This window comes from Pelodiscus sinensis, unplaced genomic scaffold (genome assembly GCF_049634645.1).
Source record: "Pelodiscus sinensis isolate JC-2024 unplaced genomic scaffold, ASM4963464v1 ctg79, whole genome shotgun sequence".
Classification (NCBI taxonomy): Eukaryota; Metazoa; Chordata; order Testudines; family Trionychidae; genus Pelodiscus; species Pelodiscus sinensis.
Genome location: NW_027465938.1, coordinates 419,684 through 437,944, shown reverse-complemented (window position 1 = coordinate 437,944; position 18,261 = coordinate 419,684). Strand labels below are relative to the sequence as shown.

At 40.3% G+C, this 18,261-nt stretch overlaps 1 protein-coding gene across 1 annotated transcript in view; it reads left to right on the top strand.

Annotated features, from left to right (window-relative positions):
• Window positions 1-18,261, top strand: part of CNTN5 (contactin 5) — a 119,989-nt gene that overhangs the window by 79,065 nt on the left and 22,663 nt on the right. Inside the window, exon 9 of the mRNA XM_075917090.1 lies at window positions 14,927-15,036. Within this exon, the coding sequence (XP_075773205.1) occupies window positions 14,927-15,036 (110 nt within the window). The remainder of the gene's footprint in view (window positions 1-14,926; window positions 15,037-18,261) is intronic.

The window sequence follows — 18,261 nt, the reverse complement described above, 5'->3', positions numbered from 1 at the left end:
GCCCCATTCGTAAGTGCGGATCCGACATAAGTCGGATCCGCGTAAGTCGGGGACTGCCTGTAGCTAACTGACTGGGCCTGGCTGATTAATCATCTGTGAAACTGTGCTGCCACGCAGTTTAGAGGGAACACTGGTCGCCAGGTCCTTTCCTATAGAACTGCCATTTAACCAGTCATTTCCTAGCCTGCAGCAGTTCAGGGGATTATTCCATCCCAAGTGCAGGATCTGCACTTCTCCTTGTTAAATCTCATCAGATTTATTTTGTCCCGATCGTGCACTTTGTCTAGTTCACCCTCCATCGTATCTACCTCTCCCCAGTTTAGTGTACTCTGCGGACTTACTGAGGGTGCAAACCAACCCATCATCCAGATCATTCATGACACAGCTTGATCAGAGTCACCCAGGAGATCAGTGGCAGAGCTGGTAGGAGAACCTGATCTCCCAGGTCTCAATGTTGTGTTCTATTCGGTAGGCTACACTGCCTCACACAGACAAGAGGTTTAACACGTTAAATAAAATCATCCAGCTGATGAAAAAAATAGATTAAATAAAAAGACTGACTTTGCTCCAGTATTGGTTTGAGTGTCCATGTAATTCAGTATTCACAATTTATGTCAAACAAATGTTTACAACCTCTGATTGTTTCATAAATTCTCAGCATTATTGATTCTTTCTTGGGAAACTAGAATTTAAAAGTGCACAGCATGTATGTGTTTTTAGGGGGGGTGTTATTTTTCTTTTTTATTTTAAAAGTTTGTTACTAAAAGAAGGTTCAAAAACTATATTTAGTGTCCAAACACTCACTATGAATAACAAAGAATACTTTATGAACAACACAGAGGCTGAAAATTATTTTGGAGATTATTCAGGAAATATTTATGGATAAAGATGATGGGCTCAGCTAGTAGTAAATTGATGTAGTTCATTTGGTTTCCATGGAGTTATGCCAATTTACACTAGCAGAAAATCTGGCTTTATATTTACAGAAATCAGTTTGTGAACATTCACATATAGAAGAAAAGGCAAGCAAATATTCACAACAAATTTCTAACCCACTCTAATATTAAAGGCTGGATTCAGAAACCCTGATCGTGTTGAGTAGTACTTCAATCTGCAAGAGTTCCACTGAATTCAGTGGGACCACTTGATGTTAAGTAAAAAACCTGGAATTTTAGTTTCATATTAGCTCACAGCAAATGGGTAACATTTTTTTTCTGATGATTTACCCATTACTACTCTTCCTTCTCAGTTAGATGTATTTTTCTTATACCTTTATCTTATATCTGAGACGATTGAAAATCTGACTCCTTTAAAGCAAGTGTCAGTAATCTACATATGTTGTTTGGATCAACATTATAAAATATTGATAGCACTATAAAAATAAGAACATCTCAAAATCCAAAGTAAATCAAAACAATATCTGAATTCCCAGTAGTACTGGGATATTGTTATTGATCTATATTTGACATTGTTACGTAACAGACTGTGAAGTTATATAATTTATCCTGATGCTTTTATTCCTTTTTAACAACCCAACTCTCTGATAAGAAAATCAAATTAAAAAAAATAAAAGAAAATCAGAGCCTTCTATGAGGCAAGAGGGAGATAGAAGTTTTGCAACTTTTTCATTGCAAAATATTAATTTATAAATGACATTTATTTCCCTATTTTGAATGGCAAGTATTGAAAATTCAGTTTTGATAAATAGGGTTACACTTGAGGTCTCTTTTTTAGTTATTTAGAGCAGTGTTTCTCAAAGTGGTCTTTAAAACCACTTTGAGAAACCTGTTAACTAGCCACTCCATGCAAATGGCTGCAAACAGCACAACGGAGCTAGTGGGAGCCACAAGACTCCGGGCCGCAGCACCAGTAAGTAAACACACAGGAGCTGCCAGTTAACAGGTTTCTCAAAGCGGTTTTGTGGACCAGATTGAGAAACACTAATTTAGAGAAAACTGGAAATGGAATCCTTGGTAATGTAAACAAGTCAGTATTTCTAAAGTTAACTTTAAAATATTAAAATTGCAAATGACAAGACTAGAACTATTAATGTATTGATTTATTATTAATTTTTATTTGCTCTCGCCGAAGGAAAGTAACAACTTATATGAACCTTGTTTTCTGTGGTACAATTCAATTATCCAAAAATACCTATTCATTATACCTTGTTAATTCAATCTGTAGCTATCTATGTATAAAGTACCTTATGAATATCCTATGACGCTGTACTAAAAATTGAAAGGAACAAAGACAAATGATTTTCAACTGGAATCACATATTGATCACAGACCAATAGTATGATATATATCAATCATGGGGGCTGCTATGGCAAGCCCCTATTTTAGCTAATTGCCTTCAGTAAGCGTATTTGTTATTCATAACCAGTGAAATCCATTTCTGAGCAAAGAGTCAGCAGAAAGTAAAATTATCAAAAGTAACTTAGCAGTCAATCCCTATTAGGCTATTAAATGACTAGGGGCCAGACATACTAAGTTATTCAGGTAACTAAAGATTCAGAAGGTTTGTAATTAGGTTTTCCAAAGTGGCTAAATAGATTGTGCATCTAATTTACATTGAGTTTTGTAGAATCATGGAACTATAGGTCTGGAAGGCATCTCAAGAGGTCATCTAGTTGAGTCCCCTGCACTCATGGGAGGACTAAGTATTATCTCAATCATCCCTGACAAGTGTTAGTCTAAACAAATTTTTAAAATCACCAATGATGGATATTCCACAACCTCCATGGGCAATTTATTTGAGCGCTTAACCACCCTAAAAGGAAGTTCTTCTCATGTCCAATCTAAACCACCTTTGCTGCAATTTAAAGCCACTGCTTCTTGTCCTATTTTCAGAAGTTAAGGAGAATATTTTCCTCCTTCCTCCTTGTAACAACCTTTTACGTACTTGAAAACTGTTAGCATGTTTCCTCCGTTTCTTCTTTTTTCCAGACTAAATTAACCCAGTTTTTTCAGTTTTCCCTCATAGATCATGTATTTTCTGGACTTTCTCCAATTTGTGCATATCTTTCCTGAACTATGGCAACCAGAACTGAATGCAGTATCTCACTGAGTCCTAATCAATGACGAATAGAGGGGAAGAATTACTTTTCATGTCTTGCTTACAACTCTCCTGCTAATACATCCAGAATGATGTTTGCTTTTTTTGCAACGCTGTTACACTGCGGACTCATTTTTAGTTTGTGATCCACTATGACTCCCAGATCCCTTTCTGCAGGACTTATTCCTAGCCTGTCATTTCCCATTTTGTATGTGTGCAACTGATTGTTTCTTCCTACGTGGAGTACTTTGCATTTGTCCTCATTGAATTTCATCAAATTTACCTCAGACCATTTCTCCAGATTGTCCAGATCATTTTGAGTTTTAATCCTATTTTAATCCTCCAGAGTACTTACAGCCCCTCCCAGTGTGGTATTATCTGCAAACTTTCTAAGTGTACACTTTGTGCTATTATCTAAATAATTGATGAAGACATTGAACAGCACTAGATGCAGAACTGATCCCTGTGGGATCCCACTCAATATACCCTTCCAACGTGACTGCAAATCACTAATAATTACTCTCTGGTACTTTTTTTCCAAATGTACCCATTCTATCATCTGTGCTTTATTTCCCTAGTTTGTTTCTGAGACACTCGTGTGAGACACTATCAAAAGACTTACTAAAGTCTATGTATACCACACCTACTGCTTCTCCCATCCATAATGCTTGTTACCATGTGAAATAAAAGCTATTAGATTTGTTCGACATAATTTCTTCTTGACAAATCCATGCTGATTATTTCTTCTCACCTTATTATCTTTTAGATGCTTGCAAATTGATTGCTTAATTATTTGCTCTATTATCTTTCCAGGTACTAAAGTTAAGCTGGCTGGTCAGTAATTCCCTGACTTGACCTTATTTCCCCTTCTTTTAAAGTTGGGCACTAGATTTGCCCTTTTCCAGTCTTCTGGAATGTGTCCAGTCTTCCAGGACTTTTCAACAATAGTCAGTAATGGCTCTAATATCTCCTCAATCAGCTATAGATCATTCTAGGATGTATTTCTCAGAGCTTGGTGACCTGAAGACACCTGACTTGTCTAACTTGTTTTAAATTTGTTCTTTCCCTATTTTAGTATCTAACTCTACCTTATATTAAAAGGCATTCACTTTGCTAGGCCTCCAATTGCTACTACCTTTTGGTGAAAACTGAAATGAAAAAGTCTCAGAGGAATAGTCCTGTTAGTCTATAATTTTAAAAACAACAAGCAGTCTTGTGGCACCTTAGAGACTAACAAATATATCAGATCATGAACTTTCATGGGCAAAACCCACTTCATCAGATGAGTGGGAGTAGAAATTACAGAATCCAGGGTACATATAACAGCAAAAGCAGTTATCTGTCAATTGTAGGACCAGTGTTAACAAAGCTAATAAAGTCACTTAACACATCTGTCATTTCTACATTTTCTGCTATTGCTCTCTCTCTCTCATTAAGTAATGGGCCTAGCCTCATGTTAGAATCATAGAACCATAGAGCTGGAAGAGACCTCAGAAGGTCATCAAGTCCAGCCCCCTGCTCTAGGCAGGAACAATCCCAACTAAATCAACCCGGCCAGGGCTTTGTCAAGCCGAGACTTAAACACCCGTAGGGATGGAGACGCCACTACTTCTCTAGGTAACCCATTCCAGTGCTTCACTACCCTCCTAGTGAAATAGTTTTTCCCTATTTCCAACCTGGACCTCTCCCACCACAACTTGAGACCATTGCTCCTTGTTCTACCATCTGTCACTACTGAGAACAGCCTTTCTCCGTCCTCTTTGGAACCTCCCTTCAAGAAGTTGAAGGCTGCTATCAAATCCCCCCTCACACTTCGCTTCTGCAGACTAAACAGACCCAACTCCCTCAGCCTCGCCTCATAGGTCATATGCTCCAGCCCCCTAATCATTTTAGTTGCCCTCCGCTTGGCCCTCTCCAATGCATCCACATCCTTTTTGTAGTGGGGGAGCCAGAATTGGACACAATACTCCAGATGTGGTCTCACCAGAGCCGAATAAAGGGGAATAATGACATCTCTGGATCTGCTGGCAATGCTCCTCTTAATGCAACTTAATATGCCATTAGCCTTCTTGGCTACAAGGGCACAATGTTGACTCATATCCAGCTTCTCATCCACTGTAACCCCAGGTCCTTTTCTGCAGAACTACTACTTAACTAGTTGGTCCCCAGTTTGTAACTATGCTTGGGATTCTTCCGTCCCAAGTGCAGGACTCTGCACTTGTCCTTGTTGAACCTCATCAGATTTCTTGTGGCCCAATCCTCCAATTTGTCTAAGTCACTCTGGACCCTATCTCTGCCCTCAAGCGTATTTACCTCTCCCCCTAGCTTAGTGTCATCCGCAAACTTGCTGAGGGTGCAATACATCCCCTCATCCAGGTCATTAATAAAGATATTGAACAAAACCAGTCCTAGAACCGAACCTTGGGACACTCCGCTAGAAACCGACCGCCATCCTGACATCGAGCCGTTGATCACTATCCACTGAGCCCGGCCTTCTAGCCATCTTTCTGTCCATTTTACTGTCCATTTATCCAATCCACATTCCCTTAACTTACTGGCAAGAATATTGTGGGAGACAGTATCAAAAGCCTTGCTAAAGTCAAAGTATATAACATCCACTGACTTTCCCTCGTCCACAGAGCCAGTTACCTCATCATAGAAGCTAATCAGATTAGTCAGGCATAACTTTCCCTTTGTGAATCCATGCTGACTATTCCTAATCACTTTGCTCTCATCCAAGTGCCTCAAAATGGATTCCTTAAGGATCCCTTCCATGATTTTTCCAGGAACCAAGAAATGTTGAATGTTGGTCTTCTTCTTGCTTCTAATAGATGTGTAGAATGTCTCCATGTTACCCTTTATGTCTCTAGCTAGTTTGATCTTTTTTGTGCCTTGGACTTTCTAATTTTGTCCCTATATGCATTTGTTTTCAGCTCATATTCATACTTTGTAATTTAACTAGTTTCTACTTTTTGTAGGACCATTTTTTTTAACTTTCAGATCATTGAAGATCTCCTGGTGAGGTGGTCTCTTGCCACACTTCCCATCTTTCCGAAAGAGTGGGATAGCTTGCCTTTGTGCCCTTAATAATGTCTCTCTGAAAAACTGCTGCTTCTCAATTAACTGTTTTTTTTTTCCCAATAGACTTTTTTTCACATGGAATGTTACCTACTTGGGGCCATCCCTAGGAATGTGCCTGGCTTGGGGCAAACCCCTGTATGGGTCCCACCCTTAATATTTTTTATACAAGTGAGCTTTAAGGGCTGCTGTTGGCTACAGGTTAAATATTGATAGCACCCAGCTGTACAACTATAACAATATTATATTATAGTTGTACATACCCTTCCCAATGCACATTCCTCCAAATACTGCTCCCTGCCCAGTCACATACCTAATTCACCCCTCCCCTCACACAGACTGATTATAGTCTCATCAAAATCAAATTGCCACCACCCATGACTCACAAATTGTAGCACCCTCCAGGCATCTGTTCCAAAAGTCCTTTTGCCTAATGGAGGATTGACTTATCCTTATGTTAACTGAGGGTGGGGTGAAATCACATCATCTGTCTCTGTGAAGACAATGAGGTCTGGCCGTGAATCATCCAGATATAGTTAGTATCTTACCACACTCTCTGTTTAACGATGCAGAATAAAACAGGTTTCAGGGGAGCAACCTGAACTCAGGGGTGGAGGTGGGAGGGGATCCTTTAGTCCAATGACCCTGAATATGGATCATTAGTACTAATCTTCAACCCCAAGAGGCAGATTTCCAAGCGATTCTGAGTAACCATTCAGATTTTGGAGCACGTAGAAAGATTGAGGTTTAAAGCCCATAAAATGGTGGAAGTCAGTGGAAACCTCTGATGCTTTTCTGTAATTTGCTAGCTCTGGTGGCGAGGAGGGGAGTTGTGGGACCCTAGGTCATGGTCCAATGGAGAGGGCCCCTAGGTTGGAGCCTGCTGCTGGAGAACTGAGAAGGCAAAAAAGATCTTGAGGCTGGGGGAGAGGAGAAATGGCAGTGGAAGGGAGAGGTGTGGGACATTAGGGGGACACTAGTGCTGGGCAATGAGCAGGGAACATGGATGGACACTGGCTGGCATTCACCTGTGCTGGGGTGGCAGTGCTGTGGGGCGGAGACGGGGGAGGGGGAGGAAAAGGGTCCTATCACTGGAAGAGGGAAGGATTCATCCCTCATAGGCAGAAACCTGGAAGCGCAGGGGCAGGGCCAGCATGCTGGGTGCAAGCTTCTAGTTCCTGTGCTATGGGAGCATGAGAACACTGCAGCAGCCAAAAGGTAACTCCCAGAGCCAGCAGAGTGGAACTGTGATGCTCACTGATGCTGCTGGGGAGACCGAACAGCCCAAGCCTGGGGAATTGTGGACAAGTAAAAGAAATACATGACCAAGAAGGGGTGGGGAACACTGGCCTGACCCCCGCTGCTGATGCCAGGACCCCTGCACACTCCCAGGCCTCCCTGTCCCACTCCCTGCATACTCTTGAAGCACAGGGCTTCCCAAAGTGCGGGGCTTGAGGGAGATGCCCCAGTCCATCCTAAGGATGCAATAGCCTTATACCTACTCTGCTCCCTTACCACAGGGGCCAGGAGCCTGCACAGAGAAAGCTGGCCTTGAGTTTGCTAAAGTCTGCCTTCTTGAAATCCATTATCGTTACTGCGCTGTTTTCCTTCCTACCATTCCTGGGATTCATGAACTCTACCAATTCATGAGCATTTTCACCCAAGCTGCCTTCCAGCTTCAAATTCTTAACCAGTTCCTCCCCATTGATCAAATCAAATCTAGAATAGCCTCTCCCCTTTCAATTAAAGTTAATGGTAGTTAGGCACCTATCTCCCTTACCCACTTTTGAAAATCCCATAGGCACCTATCTGCATTTTAGGCATCTAAATAATACCTTTGTAAATCTGGCCCTTAGGTCACTTCCGACTATTATTCAGGCACTTTTGGAATCTTTGCCCATGTGTGCCAATTAAATTTCACTCTAGCCCTCAAGCACAGAAGTTTTCTTATTTCAAGGGGAAAAAAGCTTTTATAATTTCAAACAGAAATATAATGAATACTGATTAAATTTCCAAAGAAATACAAATCCAGCCCTACCCAAGCCATGAACTCCACTGGGCGGTTATTAGAAATGCAGATTTTTTGCTATATTGTCATAGAGCAGCTAGTACTGTGGAGCCTCAGTCCCTGAGTGGGGCTTCTAGTCATTAGTGTAATGTGAATAACACCTAATGAACATTGACTGTGCAAAGAAGTTTTCCATATAACTTTGTACTGACTCATTCAGCCAGGTGGAAAACCAAATTCCATAGTTATTTTGGGAAGAGAAGTAGGCAGATGGCATATTTCAGAGCTTTTAGAATTTTGCTACCTGATCTGTTCAAGGCCTGAAAATAAACATATGAGGAAGACAGGAAAATATATTATGAGATGCATAGTGAGATCACAAAGGCTGAAATGTTTCCTAGTTATCTCAAACTTTCCTCGTTTTTCATTCTTAGCCTTAATTAAATTTTTTTAAAAAGCTTTTTTCTTCTCATTTAGGAGAAATATGTAGTTATGCACTTTTAAGTATGGCTGCCATGGCTCATATTAAAACCTTACAGCTCTGTGTATCAGTTCATAGCTAAAGCTGAACTGCATGGGATTTATGTGAACCTGAAAATTAATAAATTGGCATATTAGTGGTAAAATACAAAGGATAATTTCCTACCTTGGCCAGCTGATCTATCTGGATCAGAGCCTGTAAAAGTTCAACTACAGCTGTCTTCACTGAATTTTTAAATAATGAAATCATAATCCTTCTACTGGGGAGTTTACTGAACAGTCCTTTAATTAATGCTGCTAACCCTTTTGGGAAGTCATATGTATAATCAATATTATAGACACATCCTCTCTGTTATTTGGAAAACTCCAGCTGTTATGTCACTCATTACAAATGTATCATTTATATTAATGAACTCAGTAAGTCTGTTTTAAACTTTTAATCTATCAGATCTTGTTTTTTATCACTCAGCCTTTCCATTTTATACCCCGTAACAGAGAGAGACATCTGCAAGTAAATTAATAACTTCAGAGCAAAAGGTGGCTTCTTCCACTGCATAGAACTCTGTGAGTTATCAGCACACTAATATTCTGTGATAGAATTAAGAGAAGGAAATAACAGTTATAATTGGAGGGAACATATTTTTTCTAAACTATTCTTTGGATGCTTAACTAGTCTCCTGGGAGCTCGATACATTTTTATGCCAGTGGCAAACCTGAAGCTTTAAGATGAACTGGAAAAATAATTACTGTTTCATATGCCAGATTAGAACCAGGATATATGTATTGTAGCAGGGCTCCGGCCATTTGCTTCCTCAGTCCTGCACTTCTAGGTGGTTACAGCTGGCCTCAGAGGCTCAATGTGACTATCAATATAACCTCTCTCTCTTTCTGGAGGTAAGGGTCACACCATAACAACTTACTGAGCCACCTTCATCACAGGCCAGTCAATAGGTTTGTGGTGAGACCCCCTCCTTAATCTCAGTCTCTCTTCTTGGGGAGTGTCTCTATAGTGGAGTGGGGTGAGTTGGGGGGAATCCAGGCTCACCCTCTCCTCTGGGTCCCAGTCCAGACACCCTAATGGCAGCAGCTACAGATAGTTTTTCCTCCAGTACCAGAGCTATAGCTGTTCTCTGGGCCACTTCCCTTCCCTCCTAATACCTGACTACACTCATCCATCCAGCTCTTCCACAACACACTACGGGTATGTCTACACTACCCCGCTAGTTCGAACTAGTGGGGTAATGTAGGCATACCGCAATTGCAAATGAAGCCCGGGATTTGAATTTCCCGGGCTTCATTTGCATAAGCGGGGTGCCGCCATTTTTAAATCCCCACTGGTTCGAACCCCGTGCAGCGCGGCTACACGCGGCACGAACTAGGTAGTTCGAACTAGGCTTCCTAGTTCAAACTACCGTTACTCCTCGTGGAATGAGGAGTAACGGTAGTTCAAACTAGGAAGCCTAGTTCGAACTACTTAGTTCGTGCCCCGTGTACCCGCGCTGCACGGGGTTCGAACGAGCGGGGATTTTAAAATGGCGGCGCCCCACTTATGCAAATGAAGCCTGGGAAATTCAAATCCCGGGCTTCATTTGCAATTACGGTATGCCTACATTACCCTGCTAGTTTGAACTAGTGGGGTAGTGTAGACATACCCTACCTTACTAGCCCCCTGCCCTCCCTGAAAGGGAGCCTCTTAAACTAGTTCCAGCAGGTTCTTCATGGGCTGCAGGCAGGGCCGGATTAAGACCTTTAGAGGCCCTAAACACTGAAAAGATTATGGTGCCCCCCATATGTAATTCAAAATAAAAACAATACTATACCGTAAAATAAAATTTTATTTTTCAAAATGACACAAAACTTACGTGTATGCTGAAATTAAAATAGCTTCTTTCTAGATTTTCTGATTGCAAAATTCTGGATAAGTTCATCGAAGCTGACTCGACGAAGCAGGTCTGCTGCCATACACAATAGCAAAAGTGAATCAAGTCTGTCCTGACACATTGTTGTTCTCTGAGGGTTTTTTATTCTTTTCAGCTGAGAAAAAGGGCATTCTGCGGAGTTCTGATTTTTCCCATGATAACTATTTCGATGCTTTTTTTTGAAATATCAAATATCAAATTTTTTCAAAAAAATATCTTTTTTTTTTTTGGTGTCTCTGCTTTGCTGGTGCCCTAAGCACATGCTTAGTCTGCCTATTAGATAATCCAGCTCTGGCTGCAGGTGTTCTGATTTTTCTGTCTCTCTTAATTGCCTCTAGCAAGTTCTTAATGTGCTCTAGTACATTCCTGTTGCTTGTTTCCATAAAATGAGCTGCCATTGAAATCTTTGCACCTCTTACTTCTATGGTACCTGAGAGTCAGCTTCTCTTTCAACCTGTGATATTAGAATTGAAGATTTTCTTTTAGCAACCTAACGGGAGGCAAGGAATATAGTTCCCTCTTCTGGATTAGGTGTTAAGTCATCAATATTGCAGGATAATGATTAGTCTGAAGCAGCTCCTGCCCTGGTCACTCAAGAAACAGAAAGCTACTCAGCCAATGGCCAGCACATTTACCTTCTACCAGACTATTGCAACCAACTGGTCCGGGTCTGTCTCAGTATAGACCCAAACAGTTTGAAATACACTGCAAAGGGCCTGTCTGATCATTGACACACTAGGGGCCAGCTTATGTCTCCTAGTCCTATTCATGAATTGAAACACTCCATGCTTAGATCCCCCACCTTCCATCAAAAGAAACGATGAGCCATTTTGGTGGTACTACTTGCCACCCCTTCCCCATCATTTTGAATCCTGTAGAGGGTCTCCACTGGAAAAGGGTATGGAGATTGAATAGGCTTGAGGGAGGACTAGGCAGGGACTGCAAATCATCCCACCTAAAGTCCTGTGGAAATCAATTAAGAAAATAAAAAAGAAATACAGTTTATTCACTTTTCTACGGAAAAATCACACCTTCTTTAGGATTTAGGAGAGAGAGTGCTTTTCCAGGGCATCCTCATGGAGATTTTCTCCCTCTAAGATCTCTGTCACAGAAGGAGGATGATCTTGACCAAGGAAATTCACTATTGGATGAAGTCTGTTGCTGAAGTATGAGGCAAGGACTGAGGTAAAGAGGAATGGCTCCTGGCTAAAGAGCATCAAGAACCTCTGTAAAAACTCCTCCCTAGTAGTAACTTGGGAAGAGAGCAGAGATTAGTAGTAGAACTGGCTAAGCAAGGAGACTTGATTGAGGTTCTTTTCCACAAAGGGATTAAAACATTGGCCTTGCCTGAGTTGGGCCTGCACTTATTTTTCTTTTAGAACCTGTTTCCATAAAATTAGCTGACACTGAAATCTTTTCACCTCTTAATGCTATAGTACCTGAGAATCAGGTTCTCTTTTAATTGCCTGTGAAATTAGAATTCAAGATTTTTTCTTAGCAGCCTAATGCAATGCAGGAATGTAGTTCCCTATTCTGGGGTAGGTGTTAAATCATGAACTATTTCAGGATAATAGTGCTACTCTAAACTCTGGTCTTGGGAATGAAAAGTAGTGTCTTTGGGACATTGCCTGGGACCTTTCCAGATTCTATTTTTTGTTTTTATTTGATCATTGAAAGTTAAAGAGATTGTGAGGAATGTTGGCTTTTTTTCAGTGTAACCCAAGGAAGAGATCAGTAAATGTAACATAAAATGGAGATCATAACATCAACAGCAATTATGGAAAAAATCTAATGAACCTGTGAAACATATAGTTAATGCTACATGTACAGTATAAATCATGGCACTGTACTAAGCCATGGACTATTTTATATTATAGCAAATTATATGGCCCTCATCTTATTTGAAACCATAAAAATTACCATTTCATCTTCATAAACTTTCAGATAGTCATAATATACCTTATTTCTAAAAATATCATTTTGGTCCCTTTACTGAACATTTTCATTCTTGGAGTCTAACAGCAGCAAAATTGCAGTGAATAATTGCCAGACATCTAAGAAATGCATTTACTTCATAAATATATACATATTTCTACTTACTCTACTGAAAACAGTTATATATCCCTTTGATTTTTTTGTGAGCAATACATAAACCCTTTCTAGTGAATGGTATGAAAGAGAAATTATTTTGCCATTTTCAGAAAGTGTAAAAACTCCCACTGAACATTTTGTACACACCACAAATTATTTATTGTATTATAGTCTTCCCTGACAACAAGACAATTGCTCCTATAATATAAAAACTAGAAAATAGCTGCACAAATCTTCGAAGTATTTAAAATAGAAAAAAAGAATGCACTTAGTGAACAAAAATATCTTACAGATTATATTTCTCTGTAGCAAAATATTTAAGTCCGGAACATCAAATCACTTATGCTTTGTAAACATTATAATTTGTATTACTACATCAAAAGGGCAATCTAAGTAATAATGCATCATTATTAATGTAAATCATTTTGAATAAAATAAGTTCTCATTTTCTTTAGGCACAGCTTTGAAAAAAAACAAACAAGCAAACAAAATAAAAGAATTGAGCAAAAGGAAAGGAAAAATCCCCAAAAGGATTGTCAGGGAGAAGATATAGGTCACCAGTGCTGGAGCACATAATGTAATAGAAAATTAGAGATGGGAGAGGAGATAATTACTATATAAAGATTTACTTTAACATCCTTACTATAGCAATTTACTATAATAAAATATAACATAGGCTGTGGCAAAAGGAAATTCTTTTTTTCTAATCATATTATACAAACCCTAAAATTCATCTTTTAACAAGTTCTTTTATGTGCCTCTTTATAATGTAAAAGCTGGGACCTCTGCATGGTCAGACTGACACATTACAAAATATAATAAGATATGTTAGGCCAAGAAACAAATTACAGGCTTTGTTATTCCCGATTAATCTGAATCCAGCTTCTTTCTAAACCAATCAGCAGACCCAGGAGGGTGGTAAATAGCTATTGTATGCATGTGCTGTAATGTAAAGTATTCTGAGTTCTATATTCTCGCTTAAACATGTTGCAGTATGATTTTGTTAATTTCACACAGAATGAAAATTGCCCCAGGTACTAAGCTCTCATAAAGCTAGAACCTAAACTATACATAGGGATTTGTGTAAACCCTCTGCAATCATAGTGCTCTCTGTAAACCAAGATGATCGTACAAATCCGTGGCATATATTGTCTCAGTAGTGCTCCCTAAAGCTTTGAGTTTATATTTTCCTATTTTCCTCCTGCTCTTACTTCTCTTATTGCTGACCAATTCAGGTGGTTTTTAAAGATTTTTTCTGACTCCAATGCTATGCAATGTAAAATCTGATAAGAGCAGAGCTAGCTAGAATCAGAAATCAAAGAATTATCTTGCCGTCTCTCCAAGAAGGTGTGTAACCTGTGTTTTAAAAATGTGTTTACATGTGCCAGCAACCTGAAGGGTCGTTTAGTACTAATATGCTCCTAAAAAGTGCATTTGCTTTTCATTTCACTCCATCAGTGAGTGTAACTGCATGAGTTTTTAAGCCACTGGTTCAACTCAAGAGCATGGTCATCTGAGCACTTTCCATTTTCACCTGAGGAAATGACAGAGTAAGGGACAACGAATGCTTTATTTCAGCAGTTCTCAAACTGTGGCATGGGACCCCCTTTGAATTGAGTCTCCTGCACTAGTTTAAACTTGCTGGGGCCTGGGACTGAAGCCACCACCCAGGGCCAAAGCGAAAGCCTGAAGGCTTCAGTCCTGGGCAGCAAGGCTCAGGTTGCAGGTCCCCTGCCTGGGGCTGTAGCTCTTAAGCTTCAGTTTCCCCTCTCTCCCCCAGACTGGTGAGGCTTGGGCTTTAGCTTTACACCAGGACAGTGAGGCTTGGATGGGCTCAGTCTTTGGTCACCTCTCCTGGAGTCATGAAGTAATTTGTGTTGTCAGAAGAGGCTCGCAGTGCAATGAAGTTTGAGAACTGCTGCTTTCATTATTTATGCAGTCATGCAGTTCTGATGGTAAAGACCTGGGGGAGGGGTGGATAATGTTGAAGACAAGAATTAAAGGTTGCTGAAAAGAAATCACTTAACTCGGTCACGGAAAGGGTGTTCTTCATTGTATACATTACTGGGTCTGTCTGTAATAAGATATTGAAGGAACATGACACAAATAAAGAAATATAATAGAGAAAATCTTTTTTATTTTGTTCAGTTTTTCATACTTACAACAGCCACAAAGCTTTATGCTGAGCAATAAGGTGCAATACAGGAGGTATATGACACTTTCAGTAGTCGTGCTTTTGATATATACAAGTTGTTTCAGCAGCAGTTTATGATTTCATTTTTTCTTAATACAGAACCCAGTGCTGCTCCTACTGATGTCAAGGCTACAGGTTTGTCTGTATCAGAGATTCTGGTTGCGTGGAAACATATTAAAGAAAGTCTAGGAAGACCACAGGGATTTGAGGTATGAATGCAGAATAGTGTAACAAAAAGTGTTGTTGTTATTGCTAACATTGCTGTTTGCTGAAGTGTGGAATGGTGAAACTTCAGTTGACATTATGCTCATAGTATATGACTATCTGTAGGAGAACAAGAGCTACAGAAAACACAGCTGAAGTTCTGGCATATCCTTTATTTGCTTGTTCAGGCTTTAAAACCGCCCACTATTAGCTCTTATAGCAGTGGTGGGCAACCTGCTGTCTGAGAGCTGCATGCAGCCCATGAGACATTTTGTAAACATTATAATTTTTATTATTTCCTGCACATTTTGCCCCTGTGCAGGATTGCCAGGTTCTACTGGTTTTCATTCATGTTGTTTTTTCCTGCTGGTATTACAAAAGAGACAAGCACTTAAAGTAAGGGCAAGTGAAGTAAGTTGCGTGCTGATTGCACACAATGTTGACTATGAGAGCTAAGTGCATCCAATGAAAGTGCTGCTACAGTTCAATCGGCACCCTTAGACCCCGCAAATCCTAGGTACACTAAACCAGGAGACCGTCTTGGGTAGGACAATCTTGCAGCCCACTGAGATGAAGCCAACTCTAGGTTGCCCCTCATTGTCTTCAGCTTCTCCCGGGACCAACCCAGCATGGAGAGGAGGGCCGATTACCTCCCACAACAGCTTGTCCCCAGGGAAGGGGGTTGGGGAGGGAGGAGAGGTGCACACCCTGCCTGCCAGCTTGTCCAGGGGATCCAGGATGGGGGAGAGGCTGTGGAGGCCAGCCATGCTGGCACTCCCTGGGCCCGTACCAAGGAAAGAGGGGCTGAACTGTGGAGGGGCCATGTAGGCCGGCCCTGCTGGCACCTCCTGGTCCTAATCTAGGAAGTGCATGGAAGGGGGCTGTGCAGGCCATCCCAAGCAGTACTCTCTGGGCCTGGCAAGATGGTGAATCCAGGCCCCAGCTGGCCGCTCTTTTGCTAGTCCAGTTGTCACTCTATAGTATCGTAGTCCCTCTGATCATCCACCTCCCTTTCCTAATTCAGGATGATCCCATTTTCCAGTGACAGCCAAACACTGACCTTACTTTAAGATAGGAGAAGAGGAAGCTGCCTACCAAATTTGGTGGTCTTAGCTCTTACCTTTTAGGAGGAATTATTAAACAAACTGACTCACAGATGGACACACAGATAGACAGACACATAGATACACATTTCTAAAATATAGAGATATATTAACTGGCTAAGTCGGAATTTATTAAACCAAGGTTAAAGGAGAGAAATAGGAAAGGAAAGAAATAAAATCAAGAAGGAAAAATTGTACATCTGTGTTGGGAGGGTGGGTGAGGGGAGCAAAGTCTCACATCTCAGGAAGTATTTAGATTTCAGGCAGTGTCATCTGGGTCTCCTTGGACCAGTCTGGTCAGGACATCAATCAGAACTAGAACAAAAATGATCCTGGGCCTCTGGCCTGGATAGAGGGGTCTCGTCTACAACTGCAGCAGCTTCATGCGTGGCAGCTCTGAGCCCCTTCCCAGAGCTTATTAGGCAGGCCACGAAGCTTAGAAAAATCCCTGATTGTGATTCATCATGTGGTTAATCGCACTGTTAAACAGTAAAGCTGTGTCTACACTGGCATGAATTTCCGGAAATGCTTAAAACAGAATAGTTTTCGTTATAAGTATTTCCGGAAAAAGAGCGTCTACATTGGCAGGCTGCTTTTCTGGAAAAGCCCTTTTTCCGGAAAAGCATCTGTGGCCAATGTAGACACGCTTTTCCGGAAAAGAGCCCCGATCATCATTTTCGCGATCAGGGCTTTTTTCCAGAAAAGACTACTGGGCTGTCTACACTGGCCCTTTTCCAGAACAGTGTTCCAGAATAAGGACTTATGCCCGAGTGGGAGCAGCGTAGCTTTTCCGGAATAGCGGCTGATTTTGTACAGTAGAGCGTCGTTGCTTTTCCGGAAATTCAAGGGCCAGTGTAGACACAGCCTAATAGAATAGCTGCTGATTTTCCGGAATAAGTGGCCCAGTGTAGACACAGTCTAATAGAATAGCATTTATTGACATATTTTACATGTTTTCTACATTTACAAATATATTGATTTCTGTTACAACACTGAATACATAGTAAATAGTGTTCTTTTTATATTTATCTTATTACAAATATTTGCACTGTCAAACACAAAAGAAATGTGAGATAAATGTGGGTAAACAGGAGTCATACAGTTCTCACCCCTGAAGCTCAGTCACAAATTTAATTAATGTATTATTTTTGTAACAAGCAACATCAGCATGGAAGCATGCTCACTAGAATGGTGGCTGAAGATGAAGGGGCATGCAAATCTTTAGCCTATCTCGCACATAAATACTTTGCAATGCTGGCTACAAAAGTGCCTTGAGAATGCTTGTTCTCACTTTCAGGTGACATTGTAAATAAGAAGCACACAGCATTCTCACCCATAAATATAAACAAACTTGTTTCTCTAAAGGCACGTCTATATTACATGGAATATCATTGGAGCCATGTTCAATCTTCTGGGGTTCAATTTAGCAGGTGTAATATAGACACACTAGATCAAATCATTGGCACTGGTATTCCTACTCCCCGCTAGGAGTAAGGGAAGCTGATAGGAGCATTTGCTTCTGTTGAACTCCCTCTGTGTGGACAAGGATTTGAGATATGTTGACTCCAGCTATGTAATTTACGTAGGTGGAGTTGCATATCTTATTTTGACCTTCCCGTGTAGTGTAGACCTGGCCAAAGTGTTTGCCTGAACAAGAAGTAGGACTAACTGCACTTGTAAGCTCTAAAAATTTTACATTGTTTTGGTTTTGAGTGCAGTTATGTAACAAAAAAAAAATCTACATTTGTAAATTGCACTTTCAGAATAGATTGTACTACGGCACTTGTATGAGGTGCACCGAAAAATACAATTTCTTTTATCATCTTTACAGTGCAAATATTTGTAAAAAGACTAATATAAAGCAAGCACAGCAAACTTTGTATTCTGTATTGTAATTGAAATCAGCATATTTGAAAATGTAGAAATTTATCGAAAATATGATTAAAACGGTAAGTGATTTTTTTTGTTGTCATTAATTTTTTGAGTTAATTGTATGAGTCAGCTGTCACTAATTGACAGCCCTAATGTCCTCCTATGGATTGCTCTTGTAAATAGCATCCTAAACACCATTTCTAAGCTGCATTTATTTTCATTTTAGAATCTAAAGAAAATCATAATCACTTCTGA